At 41.9% G+C, this 25,763-nt stretch overlaps 1 protein-coding gene across 1 annotated transcript; it reads left to right on the forward strand.

The window, feature by feature from the left end:
- Positions 1-488: 488 nt before the first annotated feature.
- Positions 489-23,926, forward strand: sog (short gastrulation). The gene is made up of 6 exons (XM_017086951.4): positions 489-1,606; positions 12,453-12,562; positions 13,910-14,042; positions 18,725-18,784; positions 18,910-21,224; positions 21,849-23,926. Exons 1-6 carry the CDS (start codon positions 1,300-1,302, stop codon positions 22,050-22,052), a joined length of 3,129 nt encoding a protein of 1,042 aa, XP_016942440.2. The 5' UTR covers positions 489-1,299; the 3' UTR covers positions 22,053-23,926.
- The last annotated feature ends 1,837 nt before the right edge of the window (positions 23,927-25,763 follow it).

A 25,763-nucleotide genomic window follows, 5' to 3' on the forward strand; every position in this document is an offset into this window, starting at 1 on the left:
GCACAACCACGAGGCGAGTGCGAGCGAGAGGGAGTGCTGCGCGAGCAACATGTTGCGCAGGCTGCTCCGTTTTTGGCAACGCAACATGTTGCCAGCCAGGCTGCGCAGGCGCAGTGGCAAATGCAGTTGTTGTTGCTGCCCGCGCTGTGGCAGCGCTGCCCGCCGCTCATTCAACTCAACCTCAACTTCAACTTGCCTCGTTCGTCATCGCAAAAGCATCTCTTCGACACGCGACTCGCACGCACACACCTGCAGTTGCGAAAATTGCAGGCGACACGAGCGCGCCCGAAGTTCACACGATCGTTTGTGTGTGTGTGAGAGAGGGAGAAAGAGAGGGAGGGAAAGGAAAGCGAGAGAGAGAGCGAGAGAGCGGTCTGCCTGCGCCGGCGTCGACGTCGCTGCCCGCGCAGTTGTTGGCCTGTTGGTAGTTTATTTATTCAACCGACCGATACCGTGTGGACATTATTTTACCAAGCGTTCGCAACCGCACAACACGGAGAGCCAAGCCAAAGAGAGCTACTACAGCACACACAACCAGAGAGCTAGGAGGCCCAGAGAGCTACAGCTACAGCCACACCATAATACCACCATACGATCCCCGATTCCAACCGATCCGATCCGATACGATCCCAAATCAAACCATATACACGGCGGTTCGCACCGCCCAGCTATCTAGTAGATAAAAAGTCGCCGAGACGAGAACGCAGTGCGCAGAACCGATCCGAACCGCTAACTTGAACGCCAAACACTCGCGTTGTCGTAATCCCCCATCCGAGATTCGACTCTATTTTCCAGAGCATACTGCACACAGCCCGTACAACAGTGCCTTAAATCAAAGCTAAACTAAACTAAACTATACCATACCATATACCATATACTATATACTATAGCAAACTAGAAAATCAAATTCAAACAAAAGTTAAGAGAAGAAAAGAAAACAAGTCTCGAAACTGAAAACGAAAAACGCAAATTTATGCAGCCGCTAAGTAAAAACAAAACAGCGAATAAATAAAAAAATAAAAAAAAACGGCAAATAGAATAAATCCAATAAATCGGCGCGCGAAACTCGCGTGTGTTATCTAATCTGCAAGAGAAGTACAAGAATCGGTATCTCGGTTCTATACTACATCTATATCTAATATATCTATATCCATTGTGTGTGTGCCAGTGTGTGCGTTGCGACCTTTGTTTTTCTATATATTTTTTGTTGTTGTTGTTGAAACTGTGTGAAACGTGCCTTACAAGCCGGTCATTTCAAAAAAAAAAAATACACACTACTACTGCAAAATAACCATAAATATGGCCAACAAGCAGAGGAAATCGAGTGGCAGCATCGAATGGGCCACGGCCACCGGCACAGTACCGCTCCTGGAAAGGAGTTGCAACAGCAACAGTAACAGTAACAGTGAGGAAACGGAAATGGAAGCCCAGATCCCCAGATCCAGCCACAGAGCCCCCAGAGAACAGCCCATGATCCGCCACCTGCGACACCTGCTCATCGCCGGACTGCTGATCGTCTGTCTGGTGGGCGGGACGGAGGGCCGCCGGCATGCGCCGCTCATGTTCGAGGAGTCCGACACGGGCAGGCGGTCCAACAGACCAGCGGGTAAGTCTAAGTCACCTTTAACTATTCCTCCTCCATCGCTACCATATCGTATATCACTTGCCATTTTCCGTTTTGCTGGGTTAACCGGGTATTAAACAGCCCAGGTTGTTAAAATAGAATAGTTAGGGTTCTACTTTTACCAAAGATTAGAAGCATTTTAGTTTCTGTACATAAAAAAGATCTATCCCTCATATTCCAAATTGGAAATAATATTATTAGATATAATATTATAATATACGATCTTCAAGTTCAGGTTTTCTTTCACCAAAAACAGACCTTATACAAAAAAGATCTATCCATCATATTTCAAATTACAAATAAATATCTAGAAATAATAGGGTTAGGTTAGGGGTTTTTCTTTTGCCAAAGATTAGAAACATTTTAACTTCTGTATATAAAAACGATTCACCCATCATATTCCAAATTAGAAACAACATTATTCCCAGGAAGTCTTATTTAAACCATAAAATATAATATTACGATCTTCAATTATAAATCATCTTAGTGCTAGTGCTATAATTTAATAGCCCAGTTATTGGGTGATATTTCTGATATACCTACCTCCGCTGTGGTTGCATAAGCTACCATTGCGCATACGCCGTGTCGGCTGCCGGCGGCAGTTGTGCGGCTATATGGCCCTACTATATGACACGGGGAATTCCCCATCCCCGTGCCCGCAGGTAGAATTCCAGCCGGTGTCGAGGCGGGACCTGCTCGCACCTCTAATCCCGCCAGGTTTCGGGATATGGTATATGGGACATGGGATATTCCCGACGGCCCAGCACAGCACTCCCTTTTTTTATTGTACTAGTTGCTCGATCGAGGGGTATATAACCCCGTATTGTCTCGTATGTGTGTGTGTGCTAATCCGGAAAGCGGGAATTCCCTTCCGCTCGCTGCCTGCGCTGCGCAGACGCGTCGGCGACCGTAAGCCGCTTACCGGAGATAGATACCAAAATAGATTCACATGCAGACCTTTCCGTTCCGTTCCGATCCGATCCAATGCGATCCGTAGAGCGGCACCCAATTGCAATTTGTTGCAACTCACACGCTTGATTAGCTGCATTTCCTGTTTGGCTCCCCGGCTCCCTGGCTCCCTATACTATATCGCATCGCATACTATTATGTTCCCAAGTTGCCGTTTTTTTATTATTCATTCTTTCTTGGTCCGCTGCCGTTGTTGCATTTTCAATTAAAAACAGATTGCGGTTTACGTTGCAGCGACTTTGAAACGTTTCTCGGCTTACACACAAAATGCAGCTCGATGGTAATGATGATTAACAGGTTCTGTTAGGGCTTAGTCGATGCCCTGTAGATCCCGGGGATTTGTAGCGGAACCGGAAAGAATAATAGATATACTTATATGTATTAGTTGCACAACCCCTGCAAAGCTTAAAGTTAATCCATAGATTTTAGGTTTTACAACTTTGAACTCAAATATCTTGGAAAGTAAGCCAGCTATCTTCTTAAACTCTTTTCTAAACTCCACTACCCAATCGCCTTGGTCGTTTATCAAAGTTTCCCCCAAATCGTTGGTCGTTTTCATAATGTTGCCACGACAAAATGGGTTAAGCTCGGTAATTGGTTCGGGCCGCGATCGTAGGCAATCGTAGATGGCACACTTTGACGCCCACGCGCGACTTGCATCCTACCCATTCGGCACCCACTTCCCGAGATCTCTGTTTATACAAAGTCTTAGCATAATTTAGTCGTTATATGGCTGCGAGCCCCCAACCACCGTGATGTTGTTGCCTTTTCTTTGGTTTTATTTTTAAAGAATGAATGAAAAGCCAACGCACAGGCAGAGTGGCAACAACTACCAAAACAGTTCTCTTTTTTTTGGGCGTCCGTTTCTTTTTTTTCGTTTTTGGCTTTCGGAACCCAACTGGTGGCTAATCAAACGTCAAAGACCACGCAGACAGAGCCAGCAAACTACCAGCCAATTCGTTTTGTTCATTTCGCATTTAATTTAACTGATTAACAAGCTGACCGACCCCTTCGCCATCCCCATCCCCATTCCCATTCCCATCGGCAACCCACGGTGCCGCCATTCGTCAGCATAATTCATTTATTCAACTGTCTGCCGCCCAGTTAGGTGTTAAAAAGTTGTTAACTTATTTTTAATGAATGCGTGTAAAAACACAACACTCACACACAAACACAGGCAAAAAAAAGTCAGTGAAAAAAAAACAGGCAGAAAAAACCAAAACCGACCGAAAAAAAATCCGAAAAAAGGCAATGAAAAAAGATCAAGATGTGCCTACGTAGAGCTCCCCAACAAGCCGCCGGCAACGGCAAAAAATCGTTCCGTTCGTTTCGTTTCGTTTTGGGATCTCGGCAAACATATCATGATCAGCGGCAGAAAACGAAACGCGAAGAAGATGGAAAAAAAAGCTGGCCAGCTAAGTGGTCAAAACCGAAGCGGCAGATACTCTGGGTATTATAATGGATTGGTTTTAAAAAATCTTTTAAAAAACTCCAGAAAAACCAGGAAATAGCTAAATGTCTTAACATATTTTTTTCAAATTGATGGTTTTAGAAAAAGATTTCTTTATAATTATTAGAAATACTTAGTTAGGGAACCCTAAGATAAATGATATAATAACTGGTTTATATAGAATATGGAATTAGTTATTGTAAAAGATTGATTTTTGAAAAGTCTAAAACCCCAGAAAAACTAGGAAACATTATCTTGTCCTAATATCTTTTCCCAAATTGTATAGTTTTAGAAGAGGATATTCTATAATTTTTAGAATAAACTTAGTTAGGGAACCTTAAGATATATGATATATCAACTGGCTTATATATTTTCTGGACCCCTAGTTAGGGTACAACCAAGTTGGGGGGTTCGGCACGAAACACGTTAAGACAGAGCAGGCCAGGGGCGTTTTCCAAGGGGGGTTTTGGTGAGGGGATGGGGCCCCGAGCTAAAGCCAAAGCCAAAGACTGTCTGACGTTTGTTTGGGGCCGTCTGCGACAGCCACCCGAAATGAGCCACCGCCGCCGTCGTCGTTGTCAGTTGCATGTCAGCTGGCCAAAGGGGAGGGGGGGGACTTGGCCCGGTCCGGAGGTGCCTCCGATCCCCCGGGGGGAGTACCCCCATAACCCCCCCCCCCTCACGAAATGCAACCAATTTGTTGCATTTGCCACACAGACGCGTCGAGGAGGAGACGAGGCGTCGCCGCAGCGTGTGGGCAGAGGAAGCACTTAATGCCCACAAGGTGTCAAATTGCAGAAAACTCCGCTTCGCCCACCCCGAAAAAAAAATAGGAAAAAATAATACACACACCAAAAAAGCTAAAAAAAAAAAAGATATACAAAAATATCAGCCTATGTGTCTGGCGTAAATTAATTTGGCCAAGAGCGTAGGCAAAATAGATACGATACGATCTTATTGAATCGAAACCGTAGGCTCCACGCCGTTTCCGTTCCAATGAATGAAGTTGCAATTTGATTGGGCAGAAAAAAAAAGAAAAAAATCAAAGACAGGAAACCTAAAAAGAGATAGGCATAGGCATAGGCCATAGAGTGGGGCAAAAAAAAAAAGAGTGAAGAAGGTGAGGGGCAGTGAAAAGTTGACAGCTAATAACAGATTTGTGCTGGGCTCTTTTTTTATGGGCGCCATCCATCTGCATCTCTCAGTGGCATTTGCCATGCCTTTCATTAGCACATGCCGCATTCTTGCCATGCATTAATTATCAAGGCGCAATCAGCGCCACATCTGCCCCCCTGAAAACCCCCCTGCGAACAAAAAAACAAGGAACCCATAGGAAACCGACATCGTACAGAACCATATATCTCGGGCCTTTCTCTAAATGAGAGATGCATTCGCACGCATCATCTAAATTGCGGATCGCTGATAGGCGGGCAGCGGCTCTGAAAAAGCTCTGAGGGTTCTATCAGTTGCCGAGCATCAATTTGCCATGTTTCTATGGTTATTTTATGGGGGGATGGGGATGGGTTGAAATACATTTCAATGGGTTTGCTTGTGGATCTTCTAGTTCTAAAACTGCTCAACTTACCAAATAGTTCGAAATAAATCACTTACAATGATTCTCACAATTAATATACAAAAAGCAGCGGTTAAAATGTATTCAATTAAAGCCAAAGGCATCTTGAAAATATCTCATAGATGTGCAAAAAAAAACCCTTTGATGACTATTTCAACAGCCAAGCGAAATATATAATGCATAGCATCATGGCATGCATAATATTCAAACACTATATTTTGTATAAAAATTGCTGGCAATTTTTGTCGCCAAACAAACCATTGGCAATTGGGCATGCAATTGCATAGCTCGACAATTAAATTTACCCTTTAATAGTCGCACATGGGGCAAATCTTGCGGTTCGTATTTTTTCGTTCTAAAAACGCCCACCAAAACAAGAAGAAAAACCCAAAAACGCCCGCAAATCGCGTGTCGCGTGACGCGTTTTGCCGGTTGTTGTTGTTATTGTCTGCCCATTCATTGCAACCCCAAAAAAATACAAAATAAAAATAAAAAAAAAATCAAATAAAAATAAAAATAAAAACAAAAAGAATACATCCTCAACATATTTGTGCAACTTATCAGCGCATTTAAAATTAGCTAGCAACAAGAACAACAACAACAACGAACAACCGCCAACGTATTCAGTTGTTGGCTTTCGTTGTTGTTGTTGTTGTATCTGCTGGCTGTAGTTGTTGTATCTGTTGGCCAAAGTTGTTGTTGTCGACATCTGTGCGGGGCAAGATTTGCAGTCGCGTGATTTGGTTTGTAAATGGGAAGGAAGGCGAATACGAATGGTATACGTAGATCCAAACATACATCCATATACATACATATATATATGGGGGGTATGAAAAATGCAAAAACTAAAACCAAAAATAAAAATAGTCATTGAAAATGTTTACGGCCAGGCCGGGTCTTCATTGTTGTTGTTGTTCTTCTTGTTGACTGTTCCAAAATAGAAAAGAAAGAAAAAAAAAGTTAACTCACGCAACAAAAACGGCAAAATAGGAAGCTATATAAGCTGCAACAGATTTATAAATGATCCATAGATCGTTTGGCATTTACAGACGGAATCCAAATTGCATTCATATTATAGATTTTACATTTTCGCGGGCACTGAGGCTGAAAAACAATTTGCAAAAGATTTATGGCGGCCCAAAAATAGTTGATCAGTGAAAGGGAATATTTTGGTGTCTTAATTTACTCAAATACTTAATTTCTTATTTATTTTTATATTATTTTTGTAACCAAGGATTGTTTAATTTACCATTTTTTAAGACGTAACGCACTGTACTTGGGAATTTTGGGACTTTTACATAAGCATAGGGAAAATTGCTTTCTTTATTGTTTTCTTCTTTATATTTTTTTTTGTGGCAATTCTTGGCCACCAAGCCAGAAGAAACGCAAAAAGAAAGAGACAACCGCAAGAATTGAACGAGCCCCTCTTTTTTTGGTCTTATGGCTTTCGGGGCGTTTCGCTGGCGACTTTAAACGCGCTGCGGCTTTTTCACTTTTGAACTTTTTTTTTTTTTTCCTTGTGCAATCGGTAGTTTGGGGGAGTGGCGGTGGGTGGATGGGTGGCACACCTGGGGGGGGTTTTAAGGAGGGGGGTCTTTATTTGTCCATCGGTTTGGTTTTGTTGTTGTTTGCTTTGTTGCCACCGCCATCCGATTTTGTTTGCTCTCTCTCTCCGCGGCTGTCATAAATTATCAACGGCCAAGCGACCACAAGCGATGATGACAAGGCCCCCTCAAAAACCCCCGCCCAACGCCCCTGCCCCGCCCACACCCACACTGGGAAAAAGTTGGGATCCTTTAAATATAATATACATGAAGATACAATTGCCATACAAGAGATTTCTCTGGTTTACTTACAAAAAAAATATCAAAATATTAATTTAATTATATTTCTTGTGCTCTAAAGTCACCTCCCCTTTCTCGCTGTGCACTTTTGCCCGCCTTTGAGCAACGCACTTAATCAACCATTAGAAATCTTCATTAGAACTGGCGTGTCCCCAAAAAAAAAAGAGAAAAAAACTAGTGTAAAGTAAAGGCATTTTGACTTTGTTTGCTTTGCACTTAAATAATTTAATTGCTTATAAAACAAACAAGTCGCTGGCGAACCATTTGAACAAATATTTCATTTGGTTTTATCGCGGTTTTTGTTGTTTGCCGCCTTTTAACTCATTCCATGCCGATTGATTGATTGACCCATGGACTGATTGACAGTTCAACACTCGTAGCTGTCAAATTTAAACAACTCGAAAAGTGCAATCATCCATATTTCCTACCCAAAATCTAGCCACTTCGCAGAGAAATAAACAATTTGGGACCTGGGTTATCAAAAATATAGTCTCTCTCTAGTCATTAAAATATTTATATCTATTGGGGGACTTCTGGGAAAATCGAAGCATTTATTTTAGTACATGTCACGCATGCCTTTCATTGTATTTTATGATATCCAACGTTGAGCTTTAACATTTGCGCTAATTATTTTGCCACAATTAATTAAGGCGCAAAATAAAAATAACATTAAGCAAGAGCAGCAAAAAACGAGGGGAAATAAATAAATATATAGAAAGAAGTGTACATATAGATGGCTCGATTTATAGATAAATGAAAACAGCTTCGGCCTGGTCTATATATTTCGCACAGCTATATGCACCGATCTGTGCTGATCTTTTAACTCAATTAAAAGCGCGTACGAGCGCCAAAATTTTCAAAGGCACTTCGCTCTGTCCCTGTATATATATATATATATCTTTTACATATATATCGTTTTGTATATAAGGTATAGTGAGGTGTGCGTGTGTGTGTGTGTGTGGGACCACAAAAAAATAGCCGACAATTCGACGCCGCTGGTTCTGCGTCATGTGAGTCAGCAACGTCGACGGCGACTGCAACGCATTTGGCAACAGGCGAAAATCTTCTGGTCCATTTTCCTTTTGGCCACCAAAGCCACCCGAAAACCACCAACACGATGACACATGTGCGCAGGCCGCCCCGCCACGCCCCCCTTTTTGGGCGTTTTGGTCCTGTTTCTTTCGACCGTAATTAGCACATTGCAGAACCACAAAAAAACAGAGACCATTAGTTTGTTGTCTTTATGCTGGGGGCTGGGTGCACCCCACAAATTGGTCGAAAGCTGGGATCCTACGGGCTATAAGAAAATATTTTTGCATATCTTATATCACTCCAAATAATCAAACTAAGTTTGGAATATAATATATTTATATATAATTTCTATAGATCCTAAAGCAATATACCATCTTAAAGTTTTTGGAATAATAATATTTATCTCAATTGTTTCTAGAGTTCCAAAAGTAGTGTTATCCCAAGTTTTACCATCTTAAAGTTTTCAGCAATAGTTCCAAAAACAGTATAGCTTTACTATCCCAAGTTTTACCATCTCATAGTTTTTAGTAACATAACATACTTCTAATTCGTTTTTATAGTTCCGAAAACAGTATAAGTTTGCCATCCCAAGTTATACCATCTTAAAGTTTTTCAAGCCATCTCACCATTTTACCATCTTTAGGATTAAAATATCCTAAGATATATATTTTTCTTACGCTTTCCAACACTTTTCTGACATTTTATGTCGCCTGGCAACGGAAAGTGCTGCCACAGAGAATGTCTTTAGTATTTTTAACATTTGTTTGCTAATGATTCGTATGCCGCAAATGTTTGCCCAGACACTTTCGAGTTTTGACTCTTTTTTTCCGTTGATGCACCATAATTTGTTGCACATTCTCTCGCTCTCTCTATCTCTCTTATGCTGGGTATTGTGAGTCAATGCACTGCGAAAAAAATAAGATAAATAAGGGGCGGATGCGGCGGCGAAAGACGAGCAGGAACCATTTATTTCTAGACATTTCGTCTTAAATTAAACTTAAAAATAAAGCGTGCGGAATGCTCTCGTATTGTTGTTGTTCACCCACGCTGCATTTCCAATATTTGCACAACATTTCGGGCAAAATATTTACATGGATATTGTTCGGATTTCGGTGTTATTCCCAATCGGCTTGTCAATCAATTGGAAATGATCAGAGATTAATTCGCCCATAAACGAATTCGAATTCGGTTCTGTTAAGTGCATGGGCAAACAAACAAAAAGCGATATTTGCACAGAAATTGGCCGCATTTTTTGGGTTTTTTTCTTCTAATTTTTTTTTTCGGTTTCTGTTTGCGGTCATACATCAAATGTCTAGACAAATTGTGGCAACACAATAATAATAATAACAGCTGAGGTTGAAAACAGGAAGTGGAGTGTCAGGAGAGCGAGATAGCGCCAAAGATGGGCCAAAAAAGAAACCAGGGGAAATAATAATACCATTATAATGGAACCCCATTTTGGTAGCCAACAGAGAGTTTTTCATATTAATGTTTGCCTAGGATCACACCTTAATATTTTTTTTATTTGATTAATCTAACCCAAAGTAAGGCCCCCAAATTATAATTGCTTAATTAAATGAAATTTCTATTTAATTAATTTGATTGTTATGCGAGACACTTGCTGTGAAATGTGTGACAGGGCGGGATCAAGACTTGCAATATGATTAATGGCCCTGCCTGGGGATTATCGCCATAAGTCCACCTCCTCCTCGCGATCTGGTTCATCCTCATCTTAGTGGCACCTCCTACTTATAAAGTATACATAGTTGTTCTCTCTCTGCTCATATAAATCTATTGCGCTGGGGCTTATTTTCATTGTTTCATTTGGCTTCGTTTCGGTTTTTGCCGCTGGTTATTATTATTGTTGTATTTAAATTGTTTCGCACGCAAATAAAACTGGCGCCAATGACAAGCGGCAACAACAAAATTGATAAACGTCGCGCGTCGTTAGCGCCACTTATCACGTATACGCCATGGCGCCGCGGAGCGTCCGTCGCCAGATTCGGTGGTTTCGAATGGTTTTCGAATGCCTTTGGGTGGTGCGGTTCTCTCAATGGCAAAGTGTTTCCCTGGTGGGTGGTTGGATTGACCCAAAAATATGAAAAAAAAAAAGGGGAAGCCAAATATTACCCAGCACTATCACGTGTATTCAACTAATTAGTTTATTGTCGCTCCCCCGTTTGTGATTTTTTTTTTATTTTTGCCTTTTGGCGGGCAAATGCGAAAACGTCGGTGGAGCGATTATCAGGGCAGCATGGCCAGAGATATGGAATCGTATGAATGATGTGTGCGATAACCGCGGGGGAGCCGCCGAACAACAGGTGTCAACCGCCAGCAATTTAAAAAATACACACAGAGAAAAATTGTAATTACAATTTTTGTATAATACTAAAATTTACCAGATGGCATATTTCTTAATTGTAGTTAGTGCCAAACTCCTCTGATTACTCAATTATTCATTTCATTCAAAGTCAGCAATATTTTTTTCAAGCGTTTCATGCGCGTTTTCCCCGCGACTTCGACGCGTTTTGGCCAGAAATTTAAAAATACACCTAAAGAAAAATTTTATTAAAATTTTTGTATAATAATAATATGTACCCCTGCAAGAAGCCATATTTCTTAATTGTAGTAAATGTAAAACTCTTATTACTCAGTTATTCATTTCCTAAATCATAGTCAGCACTATTTTTTTCGTGCGTTTCCAGCGCGTTTTCCCCGCGACTTTGGCGCGTTTCGGCAGCGGCCTTTTGTTTTAATTCAATTAATTTTAGCCAACCCCCACCCGCCTCAAAAAAAAAAAAAACTCATTGCCATATGACTACGAAAGTTTCCGATTTTGGGCATTTGCCTTTTATATCTTTTTTTTGTTTTTTTTTTTTTACTTTGCGCGGCGTTTTGTCTTTTTTTGTTTCGTTTACATTTTTTATGAGTGGCGCCAAAAGTTTTAGCATAATTTTGCCGAGACACCGACGTCTTGGTGTGGCTATTTCAAATATATTATTAATATAATGCTTTGCGTTTTCGATTTGCATACGATTTGTGGGATTTTGTGCAAAGTTTTGCCGCTCGCGCGCCTCAAATTAACGAAGAGCCCGACTCGAAAACGTAATCCCACGAATGTTGCTAATGAAATTGAGACTATCAAAGTGGATGCTGATGATAGAGCCCCTCGAGCCCCCCTATTTTCGATCTAATCCCACAATTTGACACTTGCTGGCGCCCCAGAGAGACGCGGCTTCTTCTTCATTCCATTTAAGTACACGGAAATAAATTGGAGTTTATGAAAATTAAAGAAAAATTTTAATATTACAATTTTGAGGGCTTAAAGGGATTTTAAAATATTTTTCTGCCTAGATAATATCTGTTTTTATATTTATCTATATTTTTATTTATTAGAAAAGTTTAGTAAAATTTTTCCCTGTGTAGTGGCTTGCATTTGTAATTGAAAACGCTGCCGGAAGCGACTCAACGCCTCTCAGCGAATGTGGCGCCAGTTTTTTTTTTTCGTTTCGCCGCTTTTGGCTGAAAACGTTCTGCAATTCTGATTGCATCGGTCTGCCCACCCGAATCGGAGTGGAAAACCTGAAAGCCAGAAAAGCTGAAGGCCCGAACCCGAACCCAAACCCATAGCCAAATACGTATGCGAATGCAAAGATGGGCTTCCAGCCGGGTAGCTCTTTGCGATTGAAGTTAATTAGCTGCTGATCGATTGGCAATCCCCCTTGGATTTAATCATCCTCCTTGGGCTGTGGGCGTCTGTCATTTGAATTTTATGAATTTTCATTATTATTAACCTCGCTGATATATAGGCAATTGCAGTGCCAACTGGCGCCAGCGAAAAAAATACAAATAAATTATTATATATACACTCAATCCCATAGATCTTAAATGGCAATTGAGGAAGCACATCGACAACAGAACGAGAGATTTATTTTTCCTTTCCATTTCCTCTACTTTCAGTCACCGAATGTCAGTTTGGCAAAGTTCTGCGCGAATTGGGCTCGACCTGGTACGCGGATTTGGGTCCACCCTTCGGAGTGATGTACTGCATCAAGTGTGAATGCGTGGCGGTAAGTGCTCTTAACTTATTAAATATATATATTTTTAAAGCTTAAAATAGTAACTAAAATATGTAGAAAATCCTAGAAATATGCCAGACTTCCTGGGTCAAGAAAAACAGTTGAAAAGTTCATCTTAAGCACGTTTAGCCAAGAAATTCCTTTGGGCAAACGACTAGCAAATTGACTAATGACCGTCGACATTCGCTACAAGCTGAGGAAAATTCGGGGGGAAAACTGCCACCGAACAGCGAATGAAAATGATTGTGTTTTCGCTACTCGGGCGCGCTTAATTTATGGCATTTCCACGCATGATTAATATCGATTTGAAAGCTCTTTATGCGATATGTTACGAATCAGAGCCAAATATTCTATAGACAGCCGGGGTTCAGCCTTGCCAAATTGAAAAACAAATTCGGCATTTTCGTGGATGCTCGATCGAATTACGCAAAAATGCCAAAAAATCGGAAAAAAAATATATTGCAGTGCTATACAAAAAAGGCTGCGACAAAAAAAAAAGGAAGAACGAGGGCAAGCCTGAGCAATTTTCCCAAGCGACACATAAAAATGTCACACTCGTGTCCTCGCCGGGTAAAAAAAATCAAAAAAATAAAGCATCAGAACCATATAGATATATACGTACATAGATGCGTATTCGTGGTCGGGAGACAAAAATTAATTGATGCCACCGGTCGCGAGTTGTTGTTGCTAGTCTGCGATGGACCAGACGGGCCAGATATACATATATATACATCTATAAGATATATAAGATATATAATGGTCTGCTCACAAGCTGCGATTTCTCCAGTGCGCACATCTATATATGCATATATATTTTTTGTTAATTTTTAATGTGCATTGCATAAAAGTCAGCTTTGAAATTAATTAATTATAATTTATGTTGGCTGCAAGCGTCGCAAATGAGCACATCATAAAATTATTTAAAACATGTTGCTGCTGTTGAACTTTAAGCACAGCGGCAACATCATCATCAGCGGCGCTGGCGACCAATAAAAATTAATAATAAAAAAATAAAGGCAGCGAAACATCAAAAAGACAAACAGCAGCCAAAAGAGCTCTGGTGGATTCATAAAAAAAAAAAGAGAAATATAATTATAAAAAGGCACACCGTTTCTATATTTATAATGGACCCGATCCGATGATATTGGTAGGAGATCGCAGCTTGATTTAGACCAGATTCGGTGGCTAACAAGGCATAAATCAAAGTGACAGGCCTGGGAATCTGCATTACTAATTCCAATTAATTTTTTATTTCGCCGCTCTACTAGCAACTTAATGCTCCACCTTTTTTTTATGCTTATTATATATGTTTATTTTCTTTCTTCTTTTTTTTTTTAGATACCCAAGAAGCGCCGCATCGTTGCACGCGTCCAGTGTCGCAATATTAAGAACGAGTGTCCACCGGCCAAATGCGATGATCCCATCTCGCTGCCCGGAAAATGCTGCAAGACCTGTCCCGGCGATCGGAACGGTAAGTCCCAGAGATCCTGATACCATATCGATTACGTTGGGGGGCAACAAATGCTTCGTAAAGGGGTTTCATGTCAGAAAAACCATTGGTATTTGATAGAAAACAATATTATTAGGCCAAACTAATATTTTCCTTTTAATGTTTCAATATTTTGACACTTGGAATGACCTGTTTGATAACATAAATCGGGATTAGATGATATCTTAGTGATATATATAAATATGTTTGAACATCCGCCTAGCCATGAATAATTAAGCGTAGCATCCACGGCAGCTGCCACACAAAAACAAGATGTTATGATATTCTCCACCATCTGATATATATACCATTCCAAATATATATATGTATATTTGGCTGAAACGCGTAAATTGTTTATGAAAAATTACTTGGCCCGAAATGAAGGTCAGCGCTACGCAATTTATATTTCGTTTTTATGTCTCAGTCAGCGTCTGTCGGCGACACCACTGATGATGATTCCTATTCGCATTCGCATTCGTATACCTATTCCCTGGTCCACTACTTCGGATAATGGCCACATAGAGCATGTGGTGCCCCCGGTTTTTTACATTTTTTATTTCTTTGACTTTTGCATTTATTTATTCGGTGGTGGTGTTCGGTGGTTCTTTGGTGCGACGTGTTCGCTTTGTTTTATTTTCAATCTATTTTATATCGCCCGAACGGCGCCTAAAGTTGTTTCTGGGGGCAATACTTATTATCGTATCGGAGCAGCGAGAGTATTTCAAGTATTCATTTAGAGTGGGGCGGGTTGCCATTGGGGGCGCACGTGCCGCATTCGTAGTGCCCTAATAGACCAATTACCCGGGAGTTAGGGTCTCTCTTTTTCTCTTTCACTTTTTCGCCAGCTGGCATAATTTATGATTTGGCTTTGCCCAATTTTACGCCTGAATTCAAATCACCTCTGATTTTTTTTAAATTCACGAAAAATGTGACGAACTCTCTGCCGCTTTTCCCAGTGACATTTTTCACATAATCAGGCGAGTGCTGTCTGAATTCCAGTTGCCAAGTTGCTGCTGCCGCATGTTGCATGTTGCTGGTTGCTGGATGCTGGTGGCTTGTTGCTAGTTACCAGTTGCTGTGTGGCATGGGGCAAACTGGTTGCCCAATGGGGTTAAGGGGGCTGCGGTCGAGGGGTTAAGGCGGTCGCTGCATCACATCATTAGTTTCCGTTTTGCGGCAATTTTTCATTTTTTCATTTTTCATTTTACATTTGCTTATGCAAAGAGCCGTTGACCCACGAGCGCAAAACCTTCCACCCGAAAACAATTTCACTTTTCCACTGCATTTTGGTTTTTATTTTATTTTATTTTTTATTTTTTTTTATTTTTTATGCCACATCCAAAAAGAAACTCCCAACGCAACTCGTTTGCCATAAATAGTTAGAAGGCACGGGCGCGGCTTTTCCAGCGAGACTCTTTGGCTCTCACGCAGTCAGCGGCTGACTAGTCAGCCATCTAGCCACCAGCATCTAGCAGCTAGCAGCTAGCATCTAGCCATCTAGCTAGCCATCTAGCCTGGGCTATTGTACAAATATTTCGCTGCAACAACAGCAACTGGGCACAACGGCAGCCAGGCTCGCAACGATCGTTTCCAAAGTTATTTTTTGCCTAACTTGGTTTTTTGCCCCATACTCCGCATATTATGCCTGCACGCAGAAAAAAAGGATGGCAAAGATTAGAAAATATTTGTGGAAATACAAGAAGTATCCATCAGATAACTAGGATATTTATAAAATATTTATTATATAACAAAATAAAATATCTTGATTTGAGATATTTATAAAACCTATTTTATATGATTTTTGTTAGATTTGGCTATATAATTTCCTCGGCTTCCCTCTTAGCCAGGCTCCATCGTAGCCGTGCTCGTCCTGGGCAAGTTGTCAGGCCCGAAGAGCCGATGCCTGGAGCTTGAAGCTCATGACATGGCCATATAATCAACATCAACAATTGCCTACCTTCGTTAAATGTCCATTTTGGGATCGAATCTTTTGGCTCTGCTCCTCTCTTCTGGCCCCCCCGAATTCTCCGGCAATCTCCGGCTGCTCAGAAAAGCGAAGAAACAGAAGACCAAGCGGCATTAATTTATGCCTGGTATTTTTTGTTCGTTCATTTTTATAATGACATAACTCGGGCATTTTAACGCTTATTAAATTATCTCATTTGCCGCCACAAACGGCGGGCGGTCCCCGAACGGGAGAAAGAGAAAGGGAAAGGTAAAGGTAGAAAGGGGCATATCCCCAGGTAGACAATAAAAGTTAATGTTTTCGATTCCATCGACTCACATCGCATCGATCCCATTAGGCGAGTCGCCAGAGTTGACAATTCAACTTGATGACATCTTTTGTGGTCGTGGTTGGGCCATCCCTTTTTCCCCCTTATATATAACATACCAAGATCCCAAGATCGGAATCCAGATCGAAGAGATCTCTCCCAGCAGCAGCAGCAGCAGCAACTTTGTTGTGCCACAAAAGGATCGCCGGGCCAAATTCATTTTTATGGCCGGGCGTGAGGTGCGCCATCGAACAATAAAATCCTCAACTTTATCTTTATCTTTATCTGTATCTTTATCGGTTCTGCATCGGCAGCGGCGAACGGAACTGTCTATTATATTCCCACTCTCCAACCTTTTTTTTCCCTAAGTGGAGATTGTGGATCGCGATAAGGCTGAGAAATAGAGCTAACAAGGCGTCGGCTTGGGTTCCGAAAACTATCTGAATCGAATGATCTTAGCCGAAGATTATAATGGGATTGGTTTTATTTTTTCAAGGGGTAGGGATGGGTAGCGAAAGAGTTGAAGATCTCTTAGGGGGACTCTATAATATCTTTAAAAACTTGGAACATCTCTAAAGATCTAAAACTAATCTGCTTCAATAACTATTACAACATTCGTGTCGTAAAATACTTCTCCAAATCCCCCACTCCACTTGGCCAGCTTGTGATTGTTCATAGTGTTGATCCCACACACCTGGTAATATGACATGATATTCGAGACAGATATATCAAATCATTCTCACGTGCTCGGGATTTCTGTGGAAACCGTATAGCTCTGATCGCCGCACATTTAAGAAACACTTTCAAACGATTCTATTTCGAGTTGGGTTCTGTTTCTGTTTCTGTTTCGGTTTTGTTTGCTACCCCTTCCCTTTTTCCAGTTCTTCAGTTTTGTTAATGAGCTGCCGCCGAGATTCTTTTGGGGCCGGCCCCACATACCAAAGCGTTGAGTCAATGCCGAGGTGTCGTTTGTCTTTCGGTCGCGGCTTTGTCGGCTCAGTCCGCTGTCCATCTGTCCGTTTGTCCGCTGACCGCCTGTCCGCTCAAGGGGCAACCCCTTCCACAACCCCTTCCACAACCCCTTCCAATGCCCTTCCCCCGTCCACCGGCCAACGTGTCGTCGTCTTTGTGCGCACCAAAACTCATTTATCTTGGCTTACAGTGAGCAGGAGAGAAAAAAAATCGAAAAAAGAAAAGAGACCTACAAAAAAAAAGAACGAAAATTTCATTCATCTGCAAGCGCGATTCAAGGGCAGAGATGCCTGCGACTCCACTCGGAAGACACCAATAAGCCCCAAGAATGTAGAGCCACAAATTGAAAAGAAAAAAAAAAAAGAAAAAACTAAAGAGTCGAGGAAAAAAGCCAAGTCTAAAGCCAAAACTGGCTGGCTGGCGAAGTGGCTCGTATTAAGATCAGGCGATAAGATCGGACAGCAGAAGCCGCAGAGAAGAGGCCCTGGAAGACCAGACCCTGCCAGAAGACCAGCAGACCCTGGTGCGGGGCTCTCAATAAAATGCTATACAAGGTGTCAGATTTGTCGCCCTTCATTATGCGATGGCGGCCCGAAGTTCTCTTTCTGTTCTGTCCTTTTCTTTCTTTTTTTTTTTTGTATATTTCTTTTCTTTTTTTTTTTTGCGGCTTAAAGGCCGGGGATTTGAGAAGAAGGAGCAGCATAAAATAATCGAAATGCCAATGCGGCATCATCGACAGCGCGAAGAATCAGAGGTCCAGTCTACACAGTCCACAGTCGACAGTCTACAGTCTTCTTCGCCCTCGTCTCTCTGGCTTTAATCAGCTTTTGTCGGATCCAGCCAGTTCTAACGAACTGGGATTCCAATTGTGATTCCGATTCCGATTCAGATACTGATTCTTATTCTTATTCCGATTCGATGATGATGGTGATTTATGCGCTGGTTACCGGGTGTCAATCAGCGGGACAGCGGAAATGTGTCCACCCACTTTCACGCCAAAGGAACCAGGGGCCAAATGAGCGTGTCATGTGGATTCCGGGAACTCCGGGGCACACAAAGCACTTCCCTAGTTAGATGTAGGTTAGACTTCCCGTTCTCAGTTCTACCTGCCCTCAATTTATGCACGATTAATGAATGCCACCTGGGTGGAGGGCAGCGAAGAGAAGAAGGTCTTAGTTCGGGGTAGTCCTACCTGGCTGCCATTCATGACGACGATGATCCCCTGGCCTTTCATTCACATCATTCACAATCACCAAAACTCGGATGAATGCCGTAGTTTTGTCCAGAACTCTGGATGTTGGATGGTGCATGGGCGGTACGGCTGCTTTGAAGCATTTGTTGCTATCTAAATTCCATTTAAGGTCGAACCTTATCGCACAGCATCTAATTCTCTTCTCTATTCTTGTTTCCATCTTGCAGATACGGATGTGGCCTTGGATGTGCCAGTGCCCAGCGAAGAGGAAGAGCGCAACATGAAACGTAAGTACAAAGCCCGAACACCCAGTAGAATCCGTTGAATATCCTTTCACCCATTCTCAAAGAATATACAATATCTAACACCTGGATTACCACCAACTTCCTTTCGCCCCCTAACATTTCTTTAGATTACGCTGCGTTGCTCACGGGCCGCACTTCCTATTTCCTCAAGGGCGAGGAGATGAAGTCCATGTACACCACCTACAATCCCCAGAATGTTGTGGCCACCGCCCGTTTTCTGTTCCACAAGAAGAACCTCTACTACTCGTTCTACACCTCATCGCGAATCGGTCGTCCACGGGCCATCCAATTCGTGGACGATGCCGGCGTCATCCTGGAGGAGCATCAACTGGAGACCACCTTGGCCGGCACCCTGAGTGTCTACCAGAATGCCACCGGCAAGATTTGCGGTGTGTGGCGTCGTGTGCCGCGGGATTACAAGCGCATCCTGCGTGACGATCGCCTCCATGTGGTGCTCCTGTGGGGCAACAAACAGCAGTCTGAGTTGGCTCTGGCCGGCAAGGTGGCCAAGTATACGGCTCTGCAGACGGAACTGTTCAGTTCTCTGCTGGAGGCAGCTCCCCAGACCCTGCCCGATGGCAAGACGGATCCCCAGCTGGCCGGAGCCGGTGGCACGGCCATTGTGTCCACCAGCAGCGGTGCTGCCTCCTCAATGCATCTCACCCTGGTCTTTAACGGTGTCTTTGGCGCCGAGGAGTTTGCCGATGCTGCGCTGAGTGTAAAGATTGAGTTGCCGGAACGCAAGGAGGTCATCTTCGATGAGATTCCCCGCGTGCGAAAGCCCTCCGCCGAGATCAATGTCCTGGAGCTGTCCTCGCCCATTTCCATTCAGAATCTGCGCCTTATGTCACGCGGCAAACTGCTGCTCACCGTGGAGTCCAAGAAGCATCCGCATCTGCGCATCCAAGGACACATTGTGACCCGGGCCAGCTGCGAGATCTTCCAGACCCTGCTGGCACCGCACAGCGCCGAATCCTCGACCAAGAGCAGTGGCCTGGCCTGGGTCTACCTGAACACCGATGGCTCCCTGGCCTACAACATCGAGACGGAGCATGTGAACACCCGCGACAGGCCAAACATCAGCTTAATCGAGGAGCAGGGCAAACGGAAGGCCAAGCTGGAGGATCTGACGCCGAGCTTCAACTTTAACCAGGCCATCGGTAGTGTGGAGAAGCTGGGTCCCAAGGTCCTCGAATCGCTGTATGCCGGCGAGCTGGGCGTGAATGTGGCCACGGAACACGAGGCCAGCCTGATCCGAGGACGACTGGTGCCCCGACCGGTGGCGGATGCCCGGGACTCGGCGGAACCCATTCTGCTGAAGCGAGTGCAGGACCAGAATCCCCATGCCGTCGGCATGGCCTGGATGTCCATCGACAACGAATGCAATCTGCACTATGAGGTGACCCTCAACGGTGTGCCGGCCCAGGAATTGCAGCTGTATCTGGAGGAGAAGCCCATCGAGGCAATTGGAGCACCGGTGACAAGGAAGCTGCTCGAGGAATTCAATGGCTCGTACTTGGAGGGTTTCTTCCTCAGCATGCCCTCGGCGGAGCTGATCAAGCTGGAGATGAGTGTCTGCTACTTGGAGGTGCACTCCAAGCACTCCAAACAGCTCCTGCTGCGTGGCAAGCTCAAGAGCACCAAGGTGCCGGGTCACTGTTTCCCCGTCTACACCGACAACAATGTCCCGGTGCCTGGGGATCATAATGATAACCATCTGGTGAATGGGGAGACCAAGTGCTTCCACTCCGGACGCTTCTACAATGAGTCGGAGCAGTGGCGCAGTGCCCAGGATTCCTGCCAGATGTGCGCTTGCCTTCGTGGTCAGTCCAGCTGCGAGGTGATCAAGTGCCCGGCCCTCAGGTGCAAGGCGGGAATCGAGCAGCTCCTCCAGCGCGATGGTGAATGCTGTCCCAGCTGTGTGCCCATTCAATCTCAAGCGGCCACGCAATCCTCGCCAGCCACCAATGTCACCGATTTGCTGCAACAGCGACGCGGCTGCCGGCTGGGCGAACAGTTCCATCCCGCCGGAGCCAGCTGGCATCCATTCCTGCCGCCCAATGGCTTCGATACCTGCACCACTTGCAGCTGCGATCCCCAGACCCTCGAGATCCGATGCCCCCGGCTGGTGTGCCCACCGCTGCAGTGCAGCGAGAAGTTGGCCTATCGGCCGGACAAGAAGGCCTGCTGCAAGATCTGCCCGGAGGGCAAGCAGAGCAGCTCCAACGGACACAAGGCCGTGCCCAACAACCCCAATGTGCTGCAGGACCAGGCCATGCAGCGCTCGCCCAGCCACAGTGCCGAGGAGGTCCTGGCCAACGGCGGCTGCAAAGTGGTCAACAAGGTGTACGAGAACGGCCAGGAGTGGCACCCCATCCTCATGTCCCACGGCGAGCAGAAGTGCATCAAGTGCCGCTGCAAGGTGAGTTGTCGAAATCAAATAGCATTTAATAACACTATACTGTATATATAAAGCTAGCCCTTCGAAACAGAGAAGCAATGGATGAGGTTTTCAATATCATATTAATTAAAAAACTTTTAAGATCTATATTTATTTATTCTGAAATAATAACGGGGGAAAATTAGTGTATAAACCTTTTTGAAAAATAACTCTTTAATTTAAAGAAGTGTCTCTAATATTTTCAATATTATTTTAAATACTCAAAGTTACCTATTTATTTTATTATATCATATTAAATTTATTTAATCAGATATCTTAGCTGCAGAAAATTATGATATAAACCTTTTTTAAAATAACTCTTTAATTTAAAGAAGTGCCTCTAATATTTTCAATAATACTTTGAATACTTAAAGTAACCTATTTATTTTATTATATCATATTAATTCGAAAGCTTTTAAAACTAAATATATATTTAATCTGCCATATTACCTGCAAAAATGTATTATACGAACTTCTTAAAAAACAACTTTTCTATTGTTCATACTACCTAAAATACTAAACATTCCATTTTTATTTTTTAAACTTAAGACTTGATTTTTTCCGAATTCTTAACTAATGAAGTATTTGTTTCTTTTTCATTTTAAGGACTCCAAGGTGAACTGCGACCGCAAGCGCTGCTCCCGCTCCACATGTCAGCAGCAGACGCGGGTGTCCACCAAGCGGCGACTCTTCGAGAAGCCGGACGCAGTGGCTCCGGCCATCGACGAGTGCTGCTCCACCCAGTGCCGCCGGTCGAGGCGCCACCACAAGCGGCAACCGCACCACCAGCAGCAGCGCTCCTCCAGTTGAGCGGCTCCACGAGGAGGATTCGCCCGGGGGGATCCCAGTCCCGATTCCGATTCCGATCCCGATCTAGATTCAGATACAGATTCAGAGGTGGAACGTTGAACCACCCACTCAGTGCGATGTGCACCACCCAACCACTCACACTAACACTCACATACACACACACATCACCCACACAAACGAGCATACACACACACACACACACTTGTGCAAGGACTTGCATAGATCGTTGTTGTTATGTGGCAGCAATGAAAACTTGTATTATATATATGAAAACAGAAAAACAAAAGAAGGAGGAGGAGGAGAGAATTCTCAAAAAAAAAAAGAAAATAGAGAAAAATAGAGAGAGAGAGGTATAGAGAGTTAGAGAGATATTGAGATCCTTGGAAAAGGACTTGAAAACCAGTGCAGTTTGCTTTAAATTCTCCAGCGCAGAATTTTCTATAGAAAGCATTTTCTGAATTTCTTTTCACAACCCGCCCCCCCATTTAATACCCCCCCACCACAAAGCCACCCAAAAAAAAAAACATTAAAATTAAATTTTAATTTATTAAAAAAATACCATAAAACTCACATTAAAAAAAAAACACTACCAAAAACAAAAAGAATTCGAAATTGAAACTGTACTGAGTTTTGAAAACACACACATTTGACTTATTGAAATACTTAATCCTTTTCAATTCATTTAAATTCAAATTTAAATTGAAATTTGAAAGCGAATCGATAACGCAGCAGCTATCGTGGGAATATTAACTTAAATCTAATTATTCTGATTATACATATATACAATATTTTTTATATATACATATATATATATATATATACATATATATATCTATATAATTTATGAGAAACAAAACACAGTGGGAAACGCATTTGGCGCATTATGTGGTTATCGACATTTGTATCGATAGATATATTTTAGCAACCCAAAAGTTTCAACTGATTGACTGAATGGCAAAAATAAAATTAGCTTTAAATATGTTTTTCGCAAGCAAGAAAATGAAGGAAATTGAAAACGAAGCTTTTCAATGTGAAATTATTTTGTACTAATTGTTACTCACACCGACACACACACCTTACACACACGCACACATACATTTATAAATCGACATGCACACACATACACATTGAAATGTTTGTATTTCTTTTAGGAGTATATTTTTAAAATAAAATACATTTTATGGAAAATTTTCAATAATTATGTACAAAATTTGTTAAAAAAAAGAGAAAACTATTTCAAAAAATGCCATGTACACATATTTATACACAAACACACGCATACACACATAAAAAGAACAAATCGAAAAAAGAAACAAAAAGAAAATTTACCGCATACACAGACAGAAATTGTATTAATTTTTTATTCTATTAAATTATTCTTATTATTATTATTTTATGTTTATTATTATTATAATGATTTTTTTTGTAGCTTGTATAAACATATATATATATATTATATATTAAATAATTGATTGATTAATTCTAAATAATTGATCAATGGCAAGCAAAAATATTTAAATCGACGATGAGCTAAACAAACTTGTACTAATAACTTAAATTTAGTGTTTATGAATTAAACAAAAATTGAAAATCAAAAACAACAACAAAACACACACAGAGAGAATAAACAAAAAACTACAAAATCAAAAAGCTTTCATTTTTTATTAATTACGACGATCGAGAGATGATGAATTTATTTGATTTCTGTTTAATGCGCAAAAGCCAGAACAAACTAAGCAAAACAAATCCGAACTACGAAAAAAAAAGAACAAAAAATGGAAATACAAAAGAGTGAATCAAAATATAGACGAAATATATTCGAAATATACTCATATATATATATATTTATTTATATATACACAATAACAATCAAATTCTGCTCGTTTTACTGATCTGTGGGCCAGCGGTCTTTATTTCTTCGATCTTCTCCTATTAGGCAACTCAATTTTCGAAATGGCAATTTGCGGCAGACACTCAGACACAATTATAACTATAAACTATATTGTAGAGCAATTATATCTCGGTTTTTATAACCGACACACCAAATTATCCAAATGGCTTTCATGGCCCGGAATGATGATTGTCAAATGCCTAATTTCGGACTGTGCCATTGGCGATCTTGGGCGTTTCATATGCGCAAATTTTTTTTAAATTTCCGGTTAATCTTTTAATTAAAGTGCCAGACAAAGTATCTTTTTATTTACTTGGGCTACAATGGAATGTTTCATTATCTTATGCTATTTTCAGAATCTTTCCTTATTAAAAAAAATTGAAATTTTAAAATTGTCAACAGAAATATAGACTACTTTGCGGTTTTTTAAAGAGCAGGGAATAATATAATATGTATCCAATATTTCATGAACTTTTTGGAATGACGAACTATAATTTTTAATGGTCTTTTTGGCTGGGATTTTTCGAAAAATTTGATCAACATTCGATTCCCAGCAGATTGGAGGAGGAAAATCAGTTGGCAGCCTATTCGAATACCAAGTTGTTGCCACTGCAGTTGATGTTGTTGCCTTTGAATGAAATCGAATAATTAAATATTGGCATAGTCACACCTTGTTGACAATTATTGACAGGCTGATTGGCAAACAAATGAATATACTTTAGCCATTGCCGTTTTTGAACTGTCGAGGGGCGCGGCCCAGTGGCACGACAATCGGCCCTGTGACTCTGGCTTTGGTGCACTTAGAAAAATACCTTCAGCTTACTTTCGTATTTGCTTATATTTTTAGAAGAGCTCTAAAATGGTACACCAGAAATTTAAAACATTTTAAAAATATAGTGTGATTTACGAGATACATTTTTATGGCCAGAGTTGTAAATTGTATGTTTTTATGATAAATATTTTATTCATCTTTATAAAATATTTAAATGGAATCTTCCTTTTTTAGAGATTTTTATTATGGCATAAGCCTTAAAAAAAGAAACATACCTCGTTACTTTTATAATGAATTTAGCTAAATATAAAAAAAAAAATTTTAATAAAATGTTAAAGAGTATTGTTTGACCAGTGTAGTAAGCCAAAAGTTCCTTGGAGATCTCAGTAATTTAATCTTGATGCTGGAAAATATGCTAATCTTTCTCGCCGTGTACGTGTGTGGGTGGGTGGTGGGAGGTGATAGGTGGTGGCTGTGGGTGTGGCAGCTACCGAAAGCCGCCGGAGGAGATCCGAATCTGCAGCATCCGTCATGGGACTTGGAAAATCCGAGTTCTGGCGTTGGCGTTTGGCGTTCCGCGCTTCGTGTTGACATTATCTTTGGGCCATGATATCGATCGCGGCGTTTCCATCTGGGAACTGGCATTTGCATTTTGGCGCTATCAATTAATTGAGCTGGTCGAGCCAAACCCTTCGGATCGGCGATAAGCCCCCCATCACACACCATAATATCCATAGTAAGCCACCGCAGATCTGATATCTGCACTCGCTTATTTATGTGTCACAACGAACACGCTCACGACATTTAACCATTCGCATTCGCACTCACAGCCTTATGCATTCATATGCACTCACAATCGCACTCGTAGTCACACTCATAATCATCAATTATCCGCCGCTGTCTGATTTTCATTCGCAGTGGCGCGGGTAATTGCCGCAAATATGCAAAGCATGTGTAAAACTTTATTGATATACAATGTGAATAAACGTTTGCCTAACTTTGTTTTGATTGCAGCTGTCACTGCACCGCACTCACTGAAATCAGTTCA

The sequence above is a fragment of the Drosophila suzukii genome, chromosome X (genome assembly GCF_043229965.1).
Source record: "Drosophila suzukii chromosome X, CBGP_Dsuzu_IsoJpt1.0, whole genome shotgun sequence".
In the NCBI taxonomy this organism is placed as follows: Eukaryota; Metazoa; Arthropoda; class Insecta; order Diptera; family Drosophilidae; genus Drosophila; species Drosophila suzukii.

Bases quoted from the DNA above. Each gene is read 5' to 3' on its own strand.
- sog (XM_017086951.4), top strand. From the start codon at position 1,300: ATGGCCAACAAGCAGAGGAAATCGAGTGGCAGCATCGAATGGGCCACG. The intron at 18,785-18,909 runs GTAAGTACAAAG...ACATTTCTTTAG, and splicing joins GGAAGAGCGCAACATGAAAC to ATTACGCTGCGTTGCTCACG. The intron at 21,225-21,848 runs GTGAGTTGTCGA...TTTCATTTTAAG, and splicing joins GCATCAAGTGCCGCTGCAAG to GACTCCAAGGTGAACTGCGA.